General features: G+C 41.0%; 4 protein-coding genes across 27 annotated transcripts in view; 2 read left to right on the plus strand and 2 right to left on the minus strand.

Moving 5' to 3' along the window:
* Positions 1 to 3,987, plus strand: part of synj1 (synaptojanin 1) — a 29,546-nt gene extending 25,559 nt beyond the window's left edge. For 17 of the 18 annotated variants that reach the window (XM_039776664.1, XM_039776658.1, XM_039776667.1 and 14 more), the window contains one exon: positions 412 to 3,987. In XM_039776664.1, coding sequence (XP_039632598.1) covers positions 412 to 1,422 — 1,011 coding nt within the window. In that variant the 3' untranslated portion in view covers positions 1,423 to 3,987. The remainder of the gene's footprint in view (positions 1 to 411) is intronic. The other variant, XM_039776678.1, reaches the window with a different exon arrangement.
* A 601-nt stretch (positions 3,988 to 4,588) lies between these two features.
* cfap298 (cilia and flagella associated protein 298) lies at positions 4,589 to 7,994 on the plus strand. 3 transcript variants are annotated; one of them, XM_039778263.1, is made up of 8 exons: positions 4,589 to 4,734; positions 5,069 to 5,239; positions 5,556 to 5,723; positions 6,157 to 6,224; positions 6,317 to 6,475; positions 6,650 to 6,781; positions 6,909 to 7,004; positions 7,113 to 7,994. In XM_039778263.1, exons 2-8 carry the CDS (start codon positions 5,101 to 5,103, stop codon positions 7,221 to 7,223), a joined length of 873 nt encoding a protein of 290 aa, XP_039634197.1. In that variant the 5' UTR covers positions 4,589 to 4,734; positions 5,069 to 5,100; the 3' UTR covers positions 7,224 to 7,994. The 3 variants fall into 3 exon arrangements, with proteins under 3 accessions (XP_039634197.1, XP_039634196.1, XP_039634194.1); XM_039778262.1 differs by having other exon boundaries at positions 4,627 to 4,754; XM_039778260.1 differs by having other exon boundaries at positions 4,641 to 4,734; positions 5,073 to 5,239.
* A 572-nt stretch (positions 7,995 to 8,566) lies between these two features.
* Positions 8,567 to 15,278, minus strand: eva1c (eva-1 homolog C (C. elegans)). Of its 4 annotated transcripts, none has more exons than XM_039778267.1 (9): positions 15,016 to 15,278; positions 14,717 to 14,925; positions 12,798 to 12,997; positions 12,321 to 12,444; positions 11,927 to 12,079; positions 10,063 to 10,206; positions 9,341 to 9,418; positions 9,159 to 9,263; positions 8,567 to 9,049 (listed from the first exon to the last, which is right to left on the minus strand). In XM_039778267.1, exons 2-9 carry the CDS (start codon positions 14,829 to 14,831, stop codon positions 8,691 to 8,693), a joined length of 1,278 nt encoding a protein of 425 aa, XP_039634201.1. In that variant the 5' UTR covers positions 14,832 to 14,925; positions 15,016 to 15,278; the 3' UTR covers positions 8,567 to 8,690. The 4 variants fall into 4 exon arrangements, with proteins under 4 accessions (XP_039634201.1, XP_039634199.1, XP_039634200.1 ...); XM_039778265.1 differs by having other exon boundaries at positions 9,159 to 9,266; XM_039778266.1 differs by having other exon boundaries at positions 9,341 to 9,421.
* A 2,255-nt stretch (positions 15,279 to 17,533) lies between these two features.
* haus1 (HAUS augmin-like complex, subunit 1) lies at positions 17,534 to 21,646 on the minus strand. 2 transcript variants are annotated; one of them, XR_005636358.1, is made up of 9 exons: positions 21,343 to 21,646; positions 21,076 to 21,250; positions 19,879 to 20,014; positions 19,621 to 19,755; positions 19,296 to 19,419; positions 18,205 to 18,305; positions 18,023 to 18,094; positions 17,751 to 17,798; positions 17,534 to 17,663 (listed from the first exon to the last, which is right to left on the minus strand). XR_005636358.1 is itself a non-coding variant. In XM_039776634.1 (9 exons), the coding sequence occupies exons 1-9, from the start codon at positions 21,361 to 21,363 to the stop codon at positions 17,619 to 17,621; spliced, it is 822 nt and encodes a 273-aa protein (XP_039632568.1). In that variant the 5' UTR covers positions 21,364 to 21,642; the 3' UTR covers positions 17,534 to 17,618. The 2 variants fall into 2 exon arrangements, 1 of the variants encoding a protein (XP_039632568.1); XM_039776634.1 differs by having other exon boundaries at positions 18,205 to 18,270; positions 21,343 to 21,642.
* Between the last annotated feature and the right edge of the window lie 607 nt (positions 21,647 to 22,253).

Raw genomic sequence — 22,253 nt, forward strand, 5'->3', positions numbered from 1 at the left:
GAGAGTGAGCACATATGCAATGACCTTATAATTTGATTTGACATTTTGTTTAATTTGCATTATTTCATTCATTTGTATTAAAGTTGGTGATTGTATGTGGACTGTGATGCATACATTGGTTGTCAGCAGTAGTCCGTGTATTTAAATTGGCCGGATTAAAGTTACCCTGTGGAGGTTTTGACCAATGGTGGCATTATGGATCAACTAAGAAACACTGGCTGTAAATATATAACTGTTTGTTACAAGAAAGCTCCAACGGGTATCTTTATACTTTGATCTGAGCTAAAGATTATGCTAAGCTAACTGATGGACCATTAGTTAGTAAAACACACATTAGACCATTGTTTATATTTTCACACAGCATTTGTTGTGACAGCTGAATGGCATTTTCTTTGTTTTGTTCCTCCTTAGACGAATGGCCTGAATGGAATCCAAAGAGAAGCACAATGGATGCCCGAACCCTTCGACACCCTTACTTCTGATTTTGTCTCCTCTTCCTCATTCTCCTGGCACACCACCCAGTCCCTGACCAGAGGCTCCTCTCTGCGTACTCCCCCCTCTGTTCCTGTGTCTACGATGTCCTCCAGCACTCTCCCTTCATCCTTCTCCCTCCAGTCATCTGCTCTGTCAGACCTGCAGGCACTTGATTCATCCTCCTCATCCTCACTCTCCACCCCATCACCGTTCACCTCCTCCCTGCTCCCGCCCCCTCCGGTTCCGTCTCGTAGCCGCTCGCAGGAGACACTGCGTGCGTCCCCTGGCCCCCTCCCGACTGACTTGCTTCCTGCCCGACCCAGCAGCACCAATCCCTTCACAGGCCCACTGGCGCATCAGCAGAACCGCTGCCTCACCCCGGACTTCAGCGTCCAGCTTACCGCCCCGAAGCCAAACATTCAGAGGAACATGTCTGTTCTTACTCAACCACTCATCCCCACCCCTGCTCCAACAGCAGCCCCTACTGCTGCACCCACCTCCCAGCTACAAATTACCATGTCCCTGTTTGGTCCATCATCCACTTTTAATCCTACACCTGCTCCTCTGCTCCCCCTCGCCCCATCTCCTGTCTCCTTCTTGCCTTTGGCACCAACCTCCTCCATTCTGCCTGCACTTCGTGGCCAGCCACCTCCTCCAGGAGCCAAACCGACCCAGCATTGGGTCACTTTTGATGATGATTTGGATTTTCAACCTCCAACTAAAACACCACAAGCCCCCGTCTTCCCTTCCGGTTCCCTATTGTCCCAGACTCAGACTCGGCCCTCCCGCTCTGTGTTTGACTCCGAGCCCGACTGGTTATCCTCGGCCCCTTCAGTGTTCCCAACTCTCCCTCCTCCCATCCCAACTAGAACTGTAACCAGTAACCCAAAGCTCCCAGAGGGACCCAGTGATGACTTCTTCTTCCCTAGGGAGTCAACAGAAAGATAGGATCACTCTTAATATGTAAAGGGCATATCCAGATATGTATAGATATATGATAAATGTGTATATGTGTGTTTGTGTGTGTATGTACAAAAGAGACAGTATTTAAGAAGTATAAACGCAGGAAAGGATTTATATCTCGAGCAGCAACGTGAGAGGTGTATGAGCCTAAAGTTGTGTTCTACCTTTATCACAGGGATGTCTGCTTGTTCTCTGATATGACCATTTATTTTAATATATGAATCGTTTTCATGTTTATTTTTATTCATGGCAGCAAACGTGCCTGTGTCTACAGTATAGAGGTATATATAGTACATCTACACGCACAAATCATTTGTTTAATCACCTGTGCAATATTCAGACATTTTCTGTTTTGCTGTGCAGCACAATGCATTCGCCTGTCAGGTTCAGTGCTACCTTGGCATTTGCTACATTCGCTGACACACTGCGGTTCATATTCATCATTTTGACTAACCTGTACATCAGCGTGTAATTCTCAGAGTAGAGGGTAATCTTCTACATTCTCACTTTACATGTAGTAGAAGGTTATGCAATGCAGGTTTTACATTTGCCCCCAAAATAGTTTGTTCTAAGTTTTGTGTCTGAGGGGACAAATTTAAAAGTCATATTGTGCACTTGCTTTTATCATGAATGTACTTAATGTTGCACTGGTCATTGCTTAATGCTGACGTCACAGCATGAAAAAGAACCGCACGAGTCAGTGTCCTAGTCAGTGTCATAGTCCGTCAAACTGCCGCAGTACTGATGCTCTATAATGCCATCCCATCCACTTGATAGTAAGATATTTTGTTCACTTTCTATTCAGCCATCAGTCTTTGTCAATTGTCTGTTACGGTTAGCCTAATATATTTTGTAGCTCTACTGTATATCGAAACCTATACATAGTGTTTATGTATAAATGTACGTTTTCAACATGGAAATTACTCGCTTAAATGTGCATTTGTGATGACCGTATCAGTGGTTTGCACAATGTTACTGATATGAACTGAAAGGCTGTATTCTCTCTTGTTTGTATTCTTGCTGATAGAAATGAGAGCCTGTGGATTGAACAGATGACATTTACACCTCTGTAGTGTTTTGATCCTTCTTGATTTCTCCAAAGCATTTAACCACACTATTGTAAATTCAAAGAATGTGGCGTGTGTATACTTCGGTTACTCAAAGTTCGAAGATGGTGTGATTTGGGTCTGTGGACATGGCAGCAGACAAGCCATGCATAATAATAATAATAATAATAAAGAGGGCACTTTTTTTTTTTACTTCAAATTTTGTTAATTACAAAAGTAATGCTTTTAATTTCTAAGAACATTTACTCTAAATAATCTATTGTTGATACTGTGGTGAGAAGTAACGTGCTGTGTTTGAGGTGCATATCGTCTTGTTGTGTCTGACAAAGTTTGTGTTTTGGATGTGAGTGTGTATGTGTGTGTGTACAGAGTTAAGAGTGGAATATCAGCGCTTTTCCCCTAAGGAAGTCTTCTCTTTTAAGTGCACACAGTGTATTCGCTTACAGATTCTGAACTGACGGCCACTGTATTCACACGCTTATGGCTGTAACTGCATTTCCGCTCTCTGGCCTTCCAAGGGCTGTGGAGTGGCTTCACTGTATGCGAAAAATGATAATACAAGACCAATGACTTTTTCACAAAGCACCCACCACATGAGTGAGAATTCCCCTACAGCAACACTAAAGGAAGACTATTCACCACCTTGACTGAATATACAGACTCAACTACACTGTATGCTTGAATGCGTGGCCAGATTCTCAGTTCCAGTTGACTGTTTGTGTCCTTCCTAGGCGCAGCATTGCCCACATTCCAGACAGTAGTGTGATTTGAGTGTTGGGTGTCAAACTGTCCTCAGCGTTTGCAGATCCACCTGTGATATCTAATCCATAGCTGTATCCTCCAGTTGAGAGTAATTGTTACTGAGCCTCGCTGGTTTTGTAACCATTCATGAGGTGTGTGTGGTGTTGTCAGAGGTGATGTGTCTGTATTTGTCCCTGTACTACCTTACTGCTCTCTTTCACTGCTGATGAGTTGTATTATTTATGGTCTTAAAAGCATGGAGGATAAAACATTTGACCCAGGAAAGTACCAACTAAAGCTTCTGCACTTTGTTTAAACACAATGTAAAGTCAGTACAAATAATCTGTGTTCATTGCACTGAAAGCAGTAGATACTGTATCTATGTAAGCAAGTGTATCGGGTTGCATTTGCTTGCATGTGGATGTCATCTCTAAAATGCATTTATTGTGTTATCCAACTGTGTGCAGTAGATACTGTATCTGCATAAACAGTAAGGGACTAACCAGCGCTTTGTGTCATGTCATGTTCAAGATGAGGTTTTATAGGAAACAAATTGCTCCTTTTGTGAGGTTGGTGTCCCTTTTTATGGCTATAATCCATAGTAAATAAAGAGCCTGTGTTGTTGAACATATTCTGTATGTATTAAAGAGAAAACATGAAGCTGCCATTCGGGTTCGGCACATTTATGTATGAAGCCGTTTATGTTGTATGTATGCAAAAATAAATGTAAGTTGACCCAGAATGTTTGTCTTCTTTGACTGCAGGCTGTAACTTTATTGCACATCATTTGAAGATATACCTATCATACCTTTCTTAAATTTTAGTTGTACAGACATGTATTTTTATGTGTGCGCGCGCTGCCCCTTTCTATTCCATCATCTTTTAGTAACTTCTTCATACTTAATTCTAAAATGTATCACGTTACTCATAAATAAAATGCTGACGTAAATATATTTGAGAGTTACGTTTACTTTTAATTCATTCATGTTTAGCTAATTAGTCTTGGTGATGTCTTAGCCTACTGTTTTTATTTCCCATGATAAGTGTCAGCTAAACGGTGCTGCATTCCTTTATTTGGTTTGTCTCCTAATTTGTTTTTGTGTACAGTATTTTTAGGCAAGTGGATTGTCCTTTTGTCTTCTGGTGTAGCAGGACGAGCTAGTGAATAACCTTTTCAACAAGATGACCTAGCTTATGTTCAATTAATGAATCTGCCCTGCTGGAATACCGTTGAGCAAGGCACACCATCCCTATGGAGTTTATTACAGTATCACTAAGCGGTTAGCTACGACATTAGGACGATCTTCCTACTGAGTTGCAACCAGACTGTTAATATACAGACCACAGTGTTGCCATCAGTTAGCTACCTGTAGAGGGCAGTAATACTTCTTGGCTCGTTCTAACCTGCCGTAAATAGTTCACACGAGATGCTTGCGAGATCCAGATGCTTCTCTGGCTCTGGACCGATGCTACCGGTTGTAAACAAAGTGTGAGCTCAGTCTGAACGTTGTACGTGCCGTATTGTGCTTGTCGTTTCACTGCACAGCTAAGTGTTACCATTTCCAGTCACTGTAGAGAAATGACCCTTTAACAGACTGAGCCATTGACTATAACACTTAGCTAAGTTATACTAGCTAGCTAACGTTAGCTAGTTTAAAGCAAAGCTAGCTTTGTGTCTATGGTGTGCTCACGACTGTTGCTATGGTTACACTGTTTTCCTAAAGACCTCGGGCACTGCGTTACACGGACACATCTTCGTGCTGTGGTGGATTTATTAAACAACAAAGTCGCATTAAAGTTATATCCCTAAACGTCTCTTTCAGCTAGTAAACAGGTGGTGAGCTGCTTTTGCAAGATGGTGCAGCTACACGTGAAGCGTGGAGATGAAAGCCAGTTTCTCTTCAACACCACTGTGGACGCGCCTGTGGAAACGGTGATCCAGCAAATTACAGCCATTTACAACGGGAGACTCAAAGTGGACAGAATATGTTCAGGTGAAAAAGACATGTCCCAGCGCTTTCTGTGCTTACTGTTAGTAGGTATGAGAAGCGTCAGTAGGCTCACATAGCTTGCTTTACTATTTAAACTGGGTAACTGTTTGCTGGCAAAATACCACCAGCCTTGTTAAATTAGTATAAAGAAGAGACAAATAAGTATTCACGTTTATAAGGGTGTAAGCAGAATGTGTTTTTATTCTTAAATAATTGACTGACTGGATTTTCTGTTAAACATTTATTTTATTTTATTTTAGTATTTCATACTAGGATACTGTATTGGCATTGACTTGCTTGTTCATTTGTGTCCCCACAGAGATCCCAGAGCTGGCAGACCATGGAATCACACTGCCACCCAACATGCAGGGGCTGACAGAGGAGCAGATTGTGGAGCTGAATCTGAAGGATGAATGGGAAGACAAGTGCATACCCAGCGGGGGTCCAGTCTTTAGGAAGGATGAGATTGGGAGGAGGAACGGACACGGTGAGAATATGACTCTGTAGGCCACGTAGTTTTACAAGAAGACCGTGCTAAACCCATAACGTTGTCAGAAAGACCGGTCCTTTGCCTGTGCTTGTAACTTTGAACTGCAAACCGTGACATGCATGGACCGATATTTACACCTCCTATTTCTCTGATATTAAATTCCCTCTTGTGACTTGAAAACTCTGCAATTAAAGAATGTTAAAAAATGTAAGTATGTAATTCCCTTGTCCCATTTGATTGTGCATCCCCACTGTGAATAACATACAGATGCTACTATTGTACAGAACAGTTTTGTGAAGAAGTCCATTTGCCAAGCATTTCTTTTTAATTTGCATAAAAAACATGTTTAACTTCATTTCTATGCAAGCAGGAAAAAAAGACAATAAAATATTTTGGTAATCTGACAATCCAACTCATTGCCTTCTACCAGCTCCAAATGATAAAATGAAAGAGGTGTTGATGAGAACCGTGGAGGAAGCAAAGGCACTGATCTCCAAAGTGAGTATCAGGGTAAACACTCAATCTGTGATTGTCTTGTTCAACAAGGGTCAATACTTTTTATTCAGTCTGTCTCTCTGATCATCTTTCAGAAACAAGTTCAAGCTAACGTTTGTGTCACCATGGAGATGGTGAAGGAAGCCCTGGATCCGCTAAGGGGTGCTGTCATGATCGTGTACCCCATGGGGCTGCCCCCTCATGACCCTATCAGAATGGAGTTTGAGGACTGTGAAGACCTTTCAGGAACACAGGTGAACAGCTAAACCTGTGTCAGTAATCAGCTTGTCCTGGCAGCCATTGGCTAATTTCCATCTGAAATTAGTTTTCAGTCAACGACAGGGGCATGAGTTACTATTGTTAATGTCTGTCAGCATTGGCTCCTTGATACTCTCTTTTTCCTCCCTCTCCATCTGTCTGTACTTCAGGCATCTCTGCAGGTGATCACAGAGGACGAGTGCCAGCTATGGTGGGCTGCTAAAGAGATGCAGAGGGGGAAAAAACTGCAGGACTACATTGGCAAAAATGAAAAGACAAAGCTTGTGGTGAAAATCCAAAAGGTGAGAGCCATTTCAGCCAATCTAAAGGGAGTATTTGTGTGGTATATGGCAGGCAGTGTATGTGTTGTTTAGTGTTTTTTGTTAGTTTTGAGAATAACTCTAATATATTAGTTGCCATTCCCTCCAGAAAGGGCAGGGGGCACCAGCGAGAGAGCCTCTGGTCACTGATGAGCAGCAGAAACAGATGATGATGCATATGTACAGGAGGCAGGAGGAACTCAAGGTGAGAAAAAGGCTTAAGAGACAAAACACTCATAGACTTTTAAATAGGTGCACGCATTAAAAACCAGGTTCCTGTTTGTACTGAATGTGCCTTTTGAACCATTTTTAGAAACTTGAGGAAGCAGACGATGATAGCTACCTGGACTCAGAGTGGACAGACAGACAGTCCCTCAGAAGACAGTTTCAAGGCCTCACCAACATCAAATGGGGACCAAGATAAAGACCACTACCACTGAGATTCCTACCTTAAAGCTGCTGCTCTGACCTGGTCCTTCACAGCTCTATATGCAAATGACTACAATGCCTTATCTCAATTCTGATATTAGTTTACTGTCCGTGTTATATGAGGTCTTCTGGAGAATATAAACAGCACGTGTTTATATGCCTTGGAGTAGTAACTGGATGATGACATGTGGATTAACCTGATTTATTTGAATTTAAATCAGATCTCTGTATTCATTTACCGATTGTTTTCACCCTGTTGTAAAGTTACATTTTTATTGAAGATATGCAAACAATTAAATTTGAGTTTAATCTAAATGTACTGTACATTTTTATTGATTGTAAAAAACATTCAACAAAGTTTCATAGGTAGTGATTCATCTGGAACACAGTTTTACATCCCTTGGATTGCTGGGACAAGGATGCTACACCTTTCCTCTCTTTGTCTCCAGTCAGTGGCTGACACGCACACACGCACGCACACAAACACACACACACACACACACACACTGAAAGTCGGTGCTGCTCTGAGGCAGGAAGTTGCCACATAGTAGATGGTTGTTCCAGCTCTTGTCCCAGCAGGGATGAGGAAGTTGTAGAGTTCAAAGTGAGAGTTTAATCCCACTGCGTGGAACTGTTGACAGAGTCGATGAAGTCTTTCAAGGAAAACTGCATAAAAAAAACATCCTGGATGTAATGTGTAGGTCCTTTTCTACATTCAAATTCGATCTATGATACTGGGCTAAATAAATAAACTGACTTGACTGAACATGGCAGCTGTAGTCTTCTGTCAAGACAAGTGATTTTACAATTTTTGTAACAGTAAACAGTATTTTAACCTGAAATCTGAACTTCATTGATGTGAATAAAAACATTTTAACAGTTCCATAATGTAGGCCTATGTGAGCTCCCATTTTACAGTATTAAAATCCTGTTGATCCTTTAAAAATGGCTAGTACTGCAGTTTCACCAAAATATTACACTTCACAAACTGAGCTGCAAATATGGCAAAACACGAAAAATTGCTTTTACAATGTACAAAAAAGGCTGGGAGCTGCTGCCAAGAATCCTGAAAAAAATCCTGAAGGTGCTGAACAGCATCTATGGGTCACAGTTTGGTTAAAGGTCCCATGGCATGAAAATTTCACTTTGAGGTCTTTTAACATTAACCCGCCCAGAGAATTTGGCCCACCATGAGAGAGAGACATCATGGCTTGCAAACAAGCAAAGTGGCAGTTGGTCAAGGCCACACACCCACCCTCCACCTTGCCCCCCCCCCCTTCTCCTCCTCAGTAGCTACAGACACAGAAATGGCACATACTAAGGAAAGCTCATTGTGGGACTGGCTCTAATGGCTGTAATTCTGCACCAAGGCTGAATTTCAGGAAAGAGACTTCAGATACAGTATTAGGGGACCACTGAGGCCTATATAAAAGCATCCAAAAAGCAGCATGCCATGGGACCTCTAACATGAGCTGCCATTCATATAGGCATTCATCCATATCTCCTGTATGATCATCTCCCTGCGCTCAATCCTCTCCGCCCGTTCGGCTGCCTCGCTCACATAAGTCCCTTCCTCCCAGCCGTGTATCGCCTTCCTTTCTGCGGCTGAGATTAAAGAGCTTTCTGTTCCCTCTTCGTCATCATCGTCATCGTCCTCCTCCTGGCAGTTGAAAGCCTGGATATGAGACTTGGGTGCGAGTCTGTGATCTCCGAGCTGGCGTCTGACTCTGCAGGTCACTCGGACCGATACAGCCAACAGTGTGAGCAGAAGACCAACACACACACTGGAGGTGAACAGCAGCCCTGCCATTTCTGGATGCTCTGTGTAGGAAGTGAAGAAAGAAGATAAGTTGTTTGTTTCTGTGTATAACAGAAACAAACAAGGTTTATATGTGCATTTGTGAGTGCATGCATGCATGGATAATGTTACCTTTGATGTAGGCATAGGTCAGGAGAGAGGTGCTCATCATGGCTCCTGAGTTGTCTGGCCTTCTTGACCCTTTGGGGAAATGCTCCTCCAGATCTGCAGGAGGAGCTGCTGTAAAATTTAGAATTATGATATCAGATAAAATCGCACATAAAACTTAGAATTGCAACAGATGGCATGGTTACCTTTTTCTGTGTCCACAGTAGGAGATGAGGTGGAGCTGAATATGTAAGGGTCTACCTCTCTTAGTAAAGTCTGCGGTACTACTGAAAGGAAAACAGAGGAGACAGTCTTAATATTGCTGTGGACAAATTGATACAGATTCTGTGTCTGTGTACTGGTGAATCTACAGCTGACTGTTCATCAGCACGCCACTTCACACACCCAACCAACCTCTGCACAAACTGGGCCCGCAACGGAGTGAGTAACTCTCAAATAATCAATATATTCTGTTCAATTATGTTGACAACTGGTCTGCAAGGTTGACACACATTGGGTTGTGCTAGATGGAGCCAACAGAGCCAGTCAAAAGAATTCTGTCAACCAGGCTGAAGTCAAATCTCCAAACATTGATACATGAACAACGTTGCTGCATGACCTCACTGGCAGTTGTGCCAATTGCAGGAAGTTTACCAGGATGCCAATCTCAACCTCCAAATCTGAGCTCACAATTATTTCCTGCTACTGTGTTAATGGGTGTGATATGATAAAAACAGCTGATGGCTGAGATCAGCAGATAAGGTTCCACAATAGGAAACTACAAATGAATAAGGCAAAAACAAAAACCGACATGACGTGAGCTATGTATATAATAACATCACGAAAGCCCTTTCTTATTTTGAGACCTCTAATTCATCAACAGGCTAGTAATTGTATCTTGTGAATGAGGAAGCAGAAAGAGTCCTACCACAAGAATAGACCACACTGAGGTACTTCCTGGTTCCTGGAAAGCAGGGATCCCTAAAGGTCTGGTTGCTTACAGCAACAGCACACTTCTGTTTGCTGTAGCAGGACTTGGACACCAAGTGTACAGCCTCGTGGTTCAGACACTCTGTTGGGAACAGCAAAGAGAAACTCAGAGAACCAATCAAATAATAAACCACATCTTTGAGTATGTCGGTGTCTGCCAGGAGGTCTTTCACTCTCTCCTCCTCATTTTCTGCATGGGTGAGAGCTGCTGAGGAAGACAGTACTGGTGTATGTGTGTGTGTGTGTGTGTGTGTGTGTCCTTTTTGGCAGCCATGTGAAGTTTTTTTTCCCCCAGCAAATATTAACTCAGTGCACCTGTGTTGGTTTAATGTCATCTCAAAATGTGCTTATTCTGTAGCAGTGTGTGCAGTCAATGTTGATATGAGTTACTTTAAAGCATTATGTCATGTCATTGTAAAATTTGTATAATTTGGTAGAATTACTAACAAATGACAACATAATCTAGCCTTTCATGTATGCCTTTTTTTTTTACAGCTGACTTTGACTTGTCATACCAGGAACAGCACAGATGTACTCAGAAACATTAATGATGGTTGGGCCACACCCAAAATGAATGCAGCCATTATTGAAGTTATTAGTTACACCTGTGCTTTTTCTGCTTTGGCATCTCAAAATATCTGCTGTGAAAAAAGCAGAGTGTGTAGTTTTTGCCTGTTTCTCTATAATTTAGGCCACATTTCCCATAAATCCCCCATCACTTTGTGTTGTAAAGCAAATTTTAGTGAACAGATTAGAGCTTCTATATTTCCATTGGACTTTTACTCAGGTCACCATCTGCCATAGGCCTTTTTCACAGAAGACAACTTGGCATGTCACAGTCGGAAAAGTACAGTTGTAAATAATAAAACTGAATGACAGCTGAATTCCATTTAGCTGCTTTGGTTTAACGGGACACTTAGATATAACAGAGCCATCATTAATGTTATTAGTAACGCCTGTGATTTTCCTACAATGACAAATAAAAATGTCTGCTGAGCCATCGACACTACTTATTTTAGAGGGCACTACTCAGAATTTGGACACTCAAATCAAATGTCGGACAGTAAATATAGTGCACTACAGTATATAGAAAATAGGGAGTGACACAGCCCTATTGTTCATAACCCCTGAGTAGGGCTGGGCGATATGGAGAAAATCAAATATCACGATATTTTTGACCAAATACCTCGATATCGATACCGCAACGATATTGTAGTGTTGACTATTGGTGCTTTCACAAAATATTTACACAATGAGATTTTTGATAAATAATCATCAGTAATGTGGATATAATGACTAAGTGGGTAAATGCAAATAATACAACAGTTACAACTGTCTGGTTAGTTCAGAAAATGACATAACTTTACTGTAATGCAGCCTTTAAAACCAGGAAAAGACAACACTTATGCCATATTACGATATCCAAAATCTAAGACGATATCTAGTCTCATATCACGATATCGATATAATATTGATATATTGCTCAGCTCTACCCCTGAGCTTTGAGCAGCGCTCAAAGCTGCAATCTGACTTAATGAAACATCATCGTAACTGCAAAAAGACACCACTAGATGCTTATAATTAAAATAGCTTGTTTACAGTAATTACAATTAATACATTTTTTTGTGTATTTTTTTGAGTAGTGAAACATATTACTTACAGCTTCCTAAAACTTTCCTATTTCACTATGTAAAGTAGTTTCTGAAGACATACATACATTCCTGGCTTGACTGTTCTCCTTGCAAAAGGAATCATCTGTTAGTTACCACCATATGCGAATACTGAATATCCCGTTGACTCACCAAATGGGGGTGGTCTTGTCAGGCGCGAGGGGCAGGTGTCAGTCTGGCCAAGACTTCTCCCATAGACAGCTGCATAGATGTTCAGAGCCTTGGGGGGCTTACAGCGCAGAATCATCGTCTCCCCCTCACACACCACATGTCTTTTGTGTTCAGCTGAGCGAAGGGAAGAATGAATGAGGATGAAGAGGTGAAGGGGGTGATTGCAGTGGGAAACTGAGGGGTTAGGATGGGGGGAAGGGGTGAGATTTTTGTGTATAGCTGTGTAGTTATTTCATACTCATCCACCAGTAAATGTAAGAGAAACTGAGGCTGAAACAGGGAGCCTGAGTTGACTGGGAGGGAATATGACAATAAAAAAGGTAGGGACAAATGGGATCAGAGCTGCTGGACTCACTTGGTTTACACTTGTAGTCCACATGGAGGTATTTGGTAGTGCCAGGACAGGGGTCCTTCCCAAACAGCAGGTGGTTGACAGGCAGCTGGCAATCTCTGTGGCTCTGACACTCCGACAGCAGCTTCTGCACAGCAAACACCAGGGACAGTCAGAATTTACCTTCTTTTTGTTTAACCTCTTTTACTTTGATGTTACACTCCACAGTGGGCACAATGTAAACCAGATGCAAAAAGAATGACGCACTAACTGGCAGACAAATGTAAGACAGTGGGCTGTGCCTTTAATAAATCTACTATTAAACAGTCAGCAGCATTCACCAGCCAGCTCATCTAAGGGTTGTGTGTGTTTACAGCAAAACTAAAACACATATGCGGAGAAACCTTTTCAAGTAAGTCAGCTAAAAACTGGTGAACACCAGATTACACAAGTGACCCAGTGAGAGTAAAAAGTGTTGTATTTGACACACATAAAATGCACCTGTAGAGCAGTAAAAGCTGAGCAGCTGTGGTTGTGGGCTCTGAGCGGAGGGTCCGGGTCTGCTCTACACAGCCGCGCCTCGCCGCTCCCATAGAAGGCAGACTGGATGGAGATGGCGGAGTGACGTGGACAGTGGAGTCGCAGAGGCTGTCCATCACACGCTTGAGCGGAGTGACTGGTGATGATCCTGGACAGGTAGTCTGTCACACAAAAGGAATTGGTTAGGCTGTAATGCACGTGGAAACATACAGATGTGTCAAAGGGACATGCAATGAGTACATGACTACTCAGCCTGTGGAAATAGTAAATACTTAACATAGATGACATCAGGGTTATCTCAGCTTGGGCGATAAATAGGCTATTATCGGTCTCTTGAGAGCTCCTAAACTTAAAGGTCCCATGGCATGAAAATTTCATTTTATGAGGTTTTTTAACATTAATATGCGTTCCCCCAGCCTGCCTATGGTCCCCCAGTGGCTAGAAATGGTGATAGGTGTAAACCGAGCCCTGGGTATCCTGCTCTGCCTTTGAGAAAATGAAAGTTCAGATGGGCCGATCTGGAATCTTGCTCCTTATGAGGTCATAAGGAGCAAGGTTACCTCCCCTTTCTCTGCTTTGCCCAGAGAATTTGGCCCACCCATGAGAGAGAGACATCATGGCTTTCAAACGAGCAAAGTGGCAGTTGGTCAAGGCCACACCTCCACCTTGCCCCCCCCTCTCTCCTCCTCTATAGCTACAGTCACAGAAATGGCACATCCTAAGGAAAGCTCATTGTGGGACTGGCTCTAGTGGCTGTAGTTCTGCACCAAGGCTGAATTTCGGGAAAGAGACTTCAGGTACAGTATTAGGGGACCACTAAGGTCTATATAAAAGCATCCAAAGAGCACCATGTCATGGGACCTTTAATATAATATATAATATAAAATAGCTGGAGTACTCCTTTAAATCCACTTAATCATATAAGGGATAGACAACCACAGGAACCCTCTAAGAGAGGGTGTGCTTCCAGGGCCCCCATTAAATCCACTATTACTTACAGAGGTAGTAATAGTCACATATAAAAAACTAAATTGAAAAGGATTTTAACTTCGAGGCAACTTCATACCATTGAAAACCTTTCATTTGTTTTGTTTTTTTTCAATCTACTGCATCTGTGGTTTCGGATCAGTTTGTTTGGCCTCTTTGGAGCTCGGTTAAGTGTCTCATGTTGCTTTGAAAACGTACCCAATAAAGTGCTGACTGCCAGATCTCTTTCCTGGGTGGCAAACTCCGCCAACTGGCATTCAACCTAATATGACCCACCTTTGTTGCTTGGTGTGCAGGTGTGATTAAGTTACCTCATATCAAAGTCCCTTATCTTAAGATGTTTACATTATTTGTCAAGGATTTTTGCACAAATCAGAAATGATTCTATTTGATTAGATGATGGATAGTTGAGATAAAACAGTGGAAAACCACTGGCTGGTTTTTAACAACGCCAACATTATTTTGTTAACAATTGTAAATGACAAGACAAAAACTACAATGACAAAACACAAAAAGGAAATGTATTTTACTCCTCACACTGTATCTTTTACATAACCCCTTGTCAGACAGGTGTGCAGTTCCATGCCAAATCTCAAAGGGATGCTTTGGGACAAATGGCTGGTATTTTAGGAACACTGGCAATGTTATGTAATGTATTTATTAAAAAATAATAATAATAATCTATTACCACCTTATCTTTACACCATACACGATCTGTACAAATATGCTTAACTCCGCCACTGTAGCTATTATTACACAGCTTATAACAGGGCATACTAAACCTAAGAAACAACTTTCTGTAATCTTTAACCATTGTCACCCTGATTTATCCCCCTCCTCCTTCCACTGCACCATCATCATCATCATCATCATCATCATCATCATCATCATACTTGAAAAGTCAGCCAGTCCAGTCATGCGTCTGGTCCACAGGAGTAAAGTCAGGTAGAAGAGGCTGTGGCTCCAGTCTAGTCCGTGGCAAGGACGCGTCCAGCTCATGACTTGCATCCCGTTTCTGAGATCATATTAAAGAGACTGCAAAATTCACTGTAGGCTGCTGGACTTCATAACAATCCATACAAAAGCGTCATCTTCTTATGGCCTACGCATTGGTAAAAAAAAAAAAGTAGTTAGAAAGTAGTAGGGAAAGCCATCTCTTCATCCATCTGTCTTCCTTCACAGAAAATATTACCAATGAAGCCCTAAACAGCGCCTTGTGTGCTGGTGAATAGGAGCAGCCCCTGTCCCACTGCACCGACGGACCACAGAGGAGGTTAGAAATAGCAGCTGCGCAACAAGTTGGTCAAAACTGATAGACGAGATGATTAACCGACGCGTGGTGATCCTCCCAGTCCGACTCTCCTGTTGTTCAACACCGCAGATTTGTGAATAGATGCATGTGGAAACTGAAAGCGACTTACAGTAACAGCTGAGTGGGAATTATGGTGTGGGCGTGGCATTTACAACTATTTTAAAGGCAAAAGCGGCGACACACTCAATGGTATGACGCACTGGCAGGAACCCCCCCCCCCTCCCCCATGACCATGAGGCACATGTTTACTTTTTGGATTATGGCAAAATGCTTTCTTTCTATGAGGTTTCTTCTGTGCTTTCCTTTCTCTTCTTTCTTTCTTTCTACTAGCCTACTATAAACTGACACATTTCTATATGTCTAACATTTTTTTTAGGTCATAACATATGGAGCTAGAACAGTGACAGTAACCTGAGGTATTAAAAATAGAAATTGGCACTGAAACAACAAGTATTGGCACTGAAAAATGTTCAACTGAAAAAAACTAAATCTTAAAATCCTATTATTTTATTTTATTTTTATGCATCATGATGGGTTTTTCAATTACAGTCTTTACACATTTTGTTTTTTTTCAATGATAGTTTTTTTACGCTGTCAGGATTTTTACAATGTCACTGGTTTTCAGTTTCAACTTTCTGTCACTGCTTTGGCTTGAGGGGGAGTGGCTTGAGGGGAGGGCGTTAATTAGTTAAATTTGTTTAAATACTGTGTAGGTAGAGGTCATATAAGCCCTTTGGGGAGTGTTTCCTCTCTCTGCACATTGATTTTCATTATCATTTCTATGTCATATATGAATTAACATGTGCAAATAAACAAAAATCTAACTCAAAACGTTTTGAGTTGACTTAGAAAAATACTGGCACAGTGGCACAGTTCACATTGGTAAATATTTTGTTTATAAAAGCAGTCCTTGAATTAAAAGGCAAAGATAGCCAAAGATAGCTGCCAGTGACCAAAACATAGACAACGTAGTGTGTTAATGATGCTCTGTGTGGGTCTGTGTGTCCCCCAAGTTGACTTCAATGGGGTGATATTTTGATTCTGTTTCTTTTCATAAACTGTTGATGCCCTAACCACGGTGCCTTTGAATGAAGCAGGGGGCCTACTGGGTAAATTGCTCCCAGGCCCACATCCATGACCCACTCCATGGTAACCAGTCAATCTACAGGTCAGACTGCAGCACAGACTTACAACAGTCAAACCGACAGAGACGTTGGGGTCTCCATGCTCGGCTCCATTGGGGGAAGACTGGGTGGGGGAGGAACTGAGAGGTGATATTTTGCATACAAACTGGACAACAGCCCCCCCCCCCCTTGTTGGTTCCATTCTCTATACTTTAGCTTTAGGCACCCAGGGAGTGGCTCCAAAACCTCTTTCATGTGCGGTTATCCCTCCAAAGCCTGTGGAATTTTGTTGTCAAACTCAGAAAGTTTCCTCCAGTTTGTTTTTAAGGCAAGAGACAGCCATGTAGGTTAAAAAAAAAGAAGTATAACTTGCACTTGAGTAAATGTACTCATAAGCTCATAAGGGCTATGGTGAAACAAGTTCTGAAATACAGTGTGTAGATGTGTGGACTCATGTAAACTTATAGGAATAAGAATTATAAAAATTGTGTAATGTCATTTTTTTGTCCCATAACAAGGCTGGCTCCTGTCAGCAATCTACAATTCCAGTTAATGTCTTTACACTTCAGAATAATGTAGAAATTAGATATAAGCATACGTAGAATACAACTATTAGTGTTTATTTAAATGTTAAGCTTTTGTTACTTCTGAAAAGATTTTTTCAAAGTTGCCATAAAGACAATCTAAAACATATTGCATTTAGTTCCTCTTTAAAAAAGACATTCAAAGAAAATCCAATAAATCCAACTCTCTCTGTTTGGGCAGACATATGGATAATCAATATGCATTTGGCAGACAGACTTTGATCAAAAGAACCTTTTAAACATGTCATGTTGTTAAAAGACAAACCCCCAACTAGGTAGCATACTAGAAAATAAAGACAAAACATTTGATTATGTTAATGATGTTTTGCAACAAACAGGAAGAGGGGGACATAAACCGAATAGGTCCAAAGAAAAGAAAGATCTTGATTTACATTTTCTTCCTCGGGTGTGTCTTGAATTGATCATAAATCTAAATATTTTAAGTTTTCCTTTAAAGCAGATTTCCTTCAAAGAAATCCACTGTGGAGGAAAACACATTTCCACTCTAGGGAGGTTGCTTTATTTACTCATTACATTTAAAAGTGGAAGAAACATGTAAAAACGGTTACAAATGCAGAAAAACAGATCGTCAGAGGGAACTATTTGTGACTTTAACTTCCCAAACTAAAACGTTTCAGTCTTTAGAGGCAGACAGGGGTTGGCTGCAGCACAACATTACAAAGAGCCCAATACATAGAAACAATGACTTTATTATTCTTCAAACACAGATCATTTACAGTTCAAAACAGATAACATTTTAACATTACAAACATCTTTACTTGAAATCCATATTCATCTCCAGTTGGGCATCAATTGCAGCCTGTAATTGGGGAAAGACAATGGCATTAAAATAAAAGGTAAGCAGCCACATCCCATCCATCATCGAATGAACTGTTAAGATACTCACCAATTCTCTTTTTGCTTCTTCTATTTTCACTTGAGCAAGAGATGGGCTCTGTTGTGGTTTAGCAGGTAAAAACATTTCATAAAGTCAAATGCAGAAACAGAAAGTCGTTTCCAAATATCTAAACATGATACACCCATTTCTGTCAAGTCGCTTTAATTAAGTCTAATCTACACACATTTCTTAACAAAAAAAGGCCATCATGAAAATATTTAGGATATTGTGAAAGCACTTTGTTGTTGGACAGTTACAAGACAAACTGAAAAGAAACGTACCGGGCTTAAGTCCATGTAAGGCTCCAGTTTCTTTTTCAAAGGGATTATTTCTTGTTTCAGCGCGGTGGCTTCCTACAGAGAGAAAAATAAGATGAAGCATTTTAAACCCTGAAAGCAGAAAGTGTTATGTTTTCATAACAATGGATGCTCAAATGTGTTGCATGTGTAACAGCTGACATTACCTCAGAAAGCTGCACAATAGCCTGGTGGGTGATAGACTTGTCCATGTTCCTGGATGCAAGCTGAGCCTGCAGGATTGATAGATAAGAATAAAACAGCCAACCTGTGTGTGTGTGTGTGTGTGTGTGTGTGGGGGGGTATGTGTGTGTATGTGTATGTGATGTATGTATATGTATGTATGTATATGTATATATATATATATATGTGTATGTATATGTATGTATGTATATATATATATATATATATATATATATATATATATATATACACACACACACACACACACACACACACACACACACACACACACACACACACACACACACACACACACACACACACACACACACACACACACACACACACACACACACACACACACACACACACACACACACACACACACACACACAAGGATACCAAGGGTGTTAACTGCTGGACCTGTCTGCAGGATCATCTCTGTGCTCTAAACCAGAGGCAGTAACTTGATGGCCACATTATACCCGGGTCAAACTACAGTCTGTCTTTTTTAACAAAATAAAACTCCACAGAAGAAAGGGCTGTGGCATGCCAGGAGGTTATTTGCCATTTTTCAGAGAGCAATTTTTTTTCAGTGGCAACATAATTTAGCATATTTGCTATAAGAAACTAAATTTTTAGCACCTTAAGTGTGTGTTATTTCCTATTGTGCTAGGTACTTGCAGAGGGTTTTCTAAGACTCTCCTCATCATCTCCATCTTTCTCCCTACTAATTGAGTATGTTTATGCCATTGGTTGTTTGATTTTTTTTGTTTGGCTTGTGTTGATTTCCACTTTCTCTAACTGGTGGGCTGAGAACACCAACAATGAATGCCTCTTCAGGCTGCATAGCAAGTTGTCATTAGAACAATTTTGCTTAATTTTCTCACCCAGAGCAAACCTCCTGCTAAGATATGAATATTTCACCATACCAAAATGCAAAATGTAAAACTTTTACATATCTTGGCATTTTCCGGCCGCCTTATCATTTTCAATAGCAGTATATTGTACCATGTATCAGCACCTCAATGCACTATGCAGCTGTTACAGCTCCATGTATAACACCACAACATACCTCTGCCCTCTCCCGTCTGCTGCTGAGGTCTTTAGTCTTTGCCATCACAAAATCCATGTTGAGCAGTCTCTCCTCAGCTTTAGCGCTCTCCACTGACTGTGATTTGATAGTTTTGTTGATATCTCTGAAGACAATAAAGAACACTGATTACAGGTGATGTACAGTATGTGACAGCAAATGGTTCATGTCTGTTGTAACTGGATGCGCTTACGCGCAGTATGTCATAGCCCAGGACTGTGTGTTTGTTTTTTTACTATAACAATGGTACAACACAGTGGTAATATCAACATGCTAAAGTCATCATCCTCTGCATCCATGTTCTTACTCTTGTAAGTTGCTCCGCAGTACCAGAGTAACACCAAGTCTCTCTCTGAGGGCCCTGAGTTCCCTCTCAAGTCTCCGGTTTGACTTCTCTTTTTCCAGCAGTTCGTTGGTGAGGTTGTTCATTGCTGGCATAAAGCTAGACAAGACATACAAATCCAACTGTCAAAACCTCTCAATGGTAACTCTCATGTCTTTAATTAGGGAAACTACGGTCGAGAAAATACACATAAAATAGTTCAACAGTGCAACAACAGGGTACCTGCACAGTGATGTGTCTCTGACTCCAAGTACCATGGCAGTGTCCACTAAAGCAGACAAGTAGTCAGCAGCAGGCTTTGACAAGCTTGCACAGGACAGACCTACACCTTGTAAAAGAACATCACGGAGATGAGCACCTAAAACGGAGGAAACACAGTTCAGTTCAGTAAAATGCTGTGAATAGGTTTGTTGTGTGAATGTGTGTATTACACTTGACAAAACTTGTAAAGCATGTAAAGACACCGAATTGAAGGTTTGTAACAACTTGGGTTTTATTTCCAGAGTTTTGGCCATCATTCCTTAAAATAATTGCTGAGATCTGGGTGGCAAATTGCTAAAAAGAAGTCCATGGGACAAGAAACACAAGTGATCCCACAATCACTTGTATACTTTCCTGTGTAATGACGTAACACATTACTGACAGTTCGGAGAAAAGGCTAAAGGGTGGCTTGTTGACAACCTGTCTGATTAATCGTGTGTCTTGCCCCATCACTGTATTTCCAGATTTCAGCTATTACTTTAGTGAGTACAATGTTATCCTAAATGAGGGAAGTGATGATGGGAAAACCTACTCAAACAGGTACTGAGTTGTAATAAATTGGGAGTTATCCTTTAAGATAAGTGTTCCTGTTGTTTCCTGATATGCTTAACCCTTGTATGTTTTTCATATTTTTGTTACACAGCCAATGGACCCCCCATATTATTAGGCTTTTAAATCAATACAGCCATAACATTTTATGTAAAAAATACTTAACAGATGTTTACTTTAGCTCAATTACCACACACACACACACACACACACACACACACACATACATACACACACACACACACACACACACACACACACACACACACACACACACACACACACACACACACACACACAGTTAGATGGAGGACACAGTTAAGTTTCATAGCACCTACAATTATTACACTGTAATAATCGGGTCCAGTAGACCCGAACACCTCATATGTAATAGTAAAATAAGTTATTTTTTATGTTCTTCACAGAAAATCATCCAAGGCCAGTTTGAGTTAGAAGAAATAATAAATAGTAATTTGTCTTTCAGCAAACACTGAAAACGGGTCCCACAGATCCGAACACCATACAAGGGTTAAATCACGGACTAAAAGCGACTTGGCATCAAAACTAGAAGTCAGAATTTCACTGCGTTTAGCTCTGCTATGCGCTCACCCTCAGCCTGATACTCTGATGCTTTCTGTTTGAGGTCTTCTGTGAGGAGGGCTGTGTCGCTGCACCGGGCTTCACTGGACTGTGCCAGTTGGTACAGGATGTCGACAGTCCTTGTGTTGACCTCAAAGTGTGGCACCGGCTGATCTCCAAACACTGCGCCGAGCCAGCTGTTCACCTGAGGAGAAGGGTAACGTCTAACTAAAGCCACGCCAGTAACCGCATTAACTTATAAAGGCATGTTAGTAAGACACTGAATGTTAACGTTACCTTCTTTATCTTTTCACACATGGCGACTGAAAAGGAAGCAGCAACCACAACTAGCTAGCTTCCTAAAACTTTTAGGCGGTCCCGCAAGCCCTTAAGAAAAACAACAACAATTTTCGCTTTCAGCTGTTTTCGCGCCACCCAAAATCATTCTAATAACTTCCGGGTTGCAAGGCAAAGATCCACCGTCTCTGGATACATCGATACATCATGCACGTATTAAGAGAAGAGATATATCCACGAGACGAAGAAATGTCCTCGCTACTTTTTATAACAACGATTTACATTTTTTTATTAAATAAAAATTGACAAGAAATGACGGTTTGAATAAATAAAGCCAACAAGGTGACGAATTACGTAAACAGAAAATATTAACAAAGTTTTTCCGGTTCCTGTTTCCCTTTGGCTCCCAAAGATAAACATCAGGTCAAGATAGTTCAAGTCGGTTCCTCTGATAACCTTTTCACACTAAACTGGAGAGTTTAGTGTGAATAATTAATTAATTAATTAATAATTAATTTCATTTTATTGGCAAAGCAGAGAAAGAGAGAAAAACATCTGCTCCTTGACCAAGATCAATATCCATTACAGCACTTAAAATATGGGTAAATATAAAATCAATTCAATATATCCCACATAAGTTATGGCTCACATGTCTATTAAGAAAAAGAAGTAGAAAGAAAGAAGGAGAAAATGCAAGGGAACAGAATAACCACAACCATTAACAGCAATACCAAAAAGATATAGCCTACACATTTAAATTAAATAAATCAGTTGACTTACCCAGGTCAGTTGGGTAAAACCGATCAACATCAATAACTTTCTTTTATCGTGTTTGTTATATATGTAATCATGTAGTCTAATGTTTCTAATTGTTCATATAAGGTCCTGGAGATGCATGTGTGAAAACAACA

Source organism: Perca fluviatilis, chromosome 16 (assembly GCF_010015445.1).
Source record: "Perca fluviatilis chromosome 16, GENO_Pfluv_1.0, whole genome shotgun sequence".
NCBI classification, from domain to species: Eukaryota; Metazoa; Chordata; class Actinopteri; order Perciformes; family Percidae; genus Perca; species Perca fluviatilis.

Excerpts from the sequence above, each read along its gene's own strand:
- cfap298 (XM_039778260.1), top strand. The coding sequence starts at position 4,673 with ATGCTTGCGAGATCCAGATGCTTCTCTGGCTCTGGACCGATGCTACCG. Across the intron at positions 5,724-6,156 it reads TGGGAGGAGGAACGGACACG|CTCCAAATGATAAAATGAAA; the intron begins GTGAGAATATGA and ends GCCTTCTACCAG. Across the intron at positions 6,225-6,316 it reads CAAAGGCACTGATCTCCAAA|AAACAAGTTCAAGCTAACGT; the intron begins GTGAGTATCAGG and ends ATCATCTTTCAG.
- haus1 (XM_039776634.1), bottom strand. The coding sequence starts at position 21,363 with ATGTGTGAAAAGATAAAGAAG. Across the intron at positions 20,015-21,075 it reads ATCAGAGTATCAGGCTGAGG|GTGCTCATCTCCGTGATGTT; the intron begins GTGAGCGCATAG and ends CCTCCGTTTTAG. Across the intron at positions 19,420-19,620 it reads CTGCGGAGCAACTTACAAGA|AGATATCAACAAAACTATCA; the intron begins GTAAGAACATGG and ends TATTGTCTTCAG.
- eva1c (XM_039778264.1), bottom strand. The coding sequence starts at position 14,831 with ATGCAAGTCATGAGCTGGACGCGTCCTTGCCACGGACTAGACTGGAGC. Across the intron at positions 10,207-11,926 it reads GACAAGACCACCCCCATTTG|AGTGTCTGAACCACGAGGCT; the intron begins GTGAGTCAACGG and ends TGTTCCCAACAG. Across the intron at positions 9,050-9,158 it reads GACCTATGCCTACATCAAAG|AGCATCCAGAAATGGCAGGG; the intron begins GTAACATTATCC and ends CTTCCTACACAG.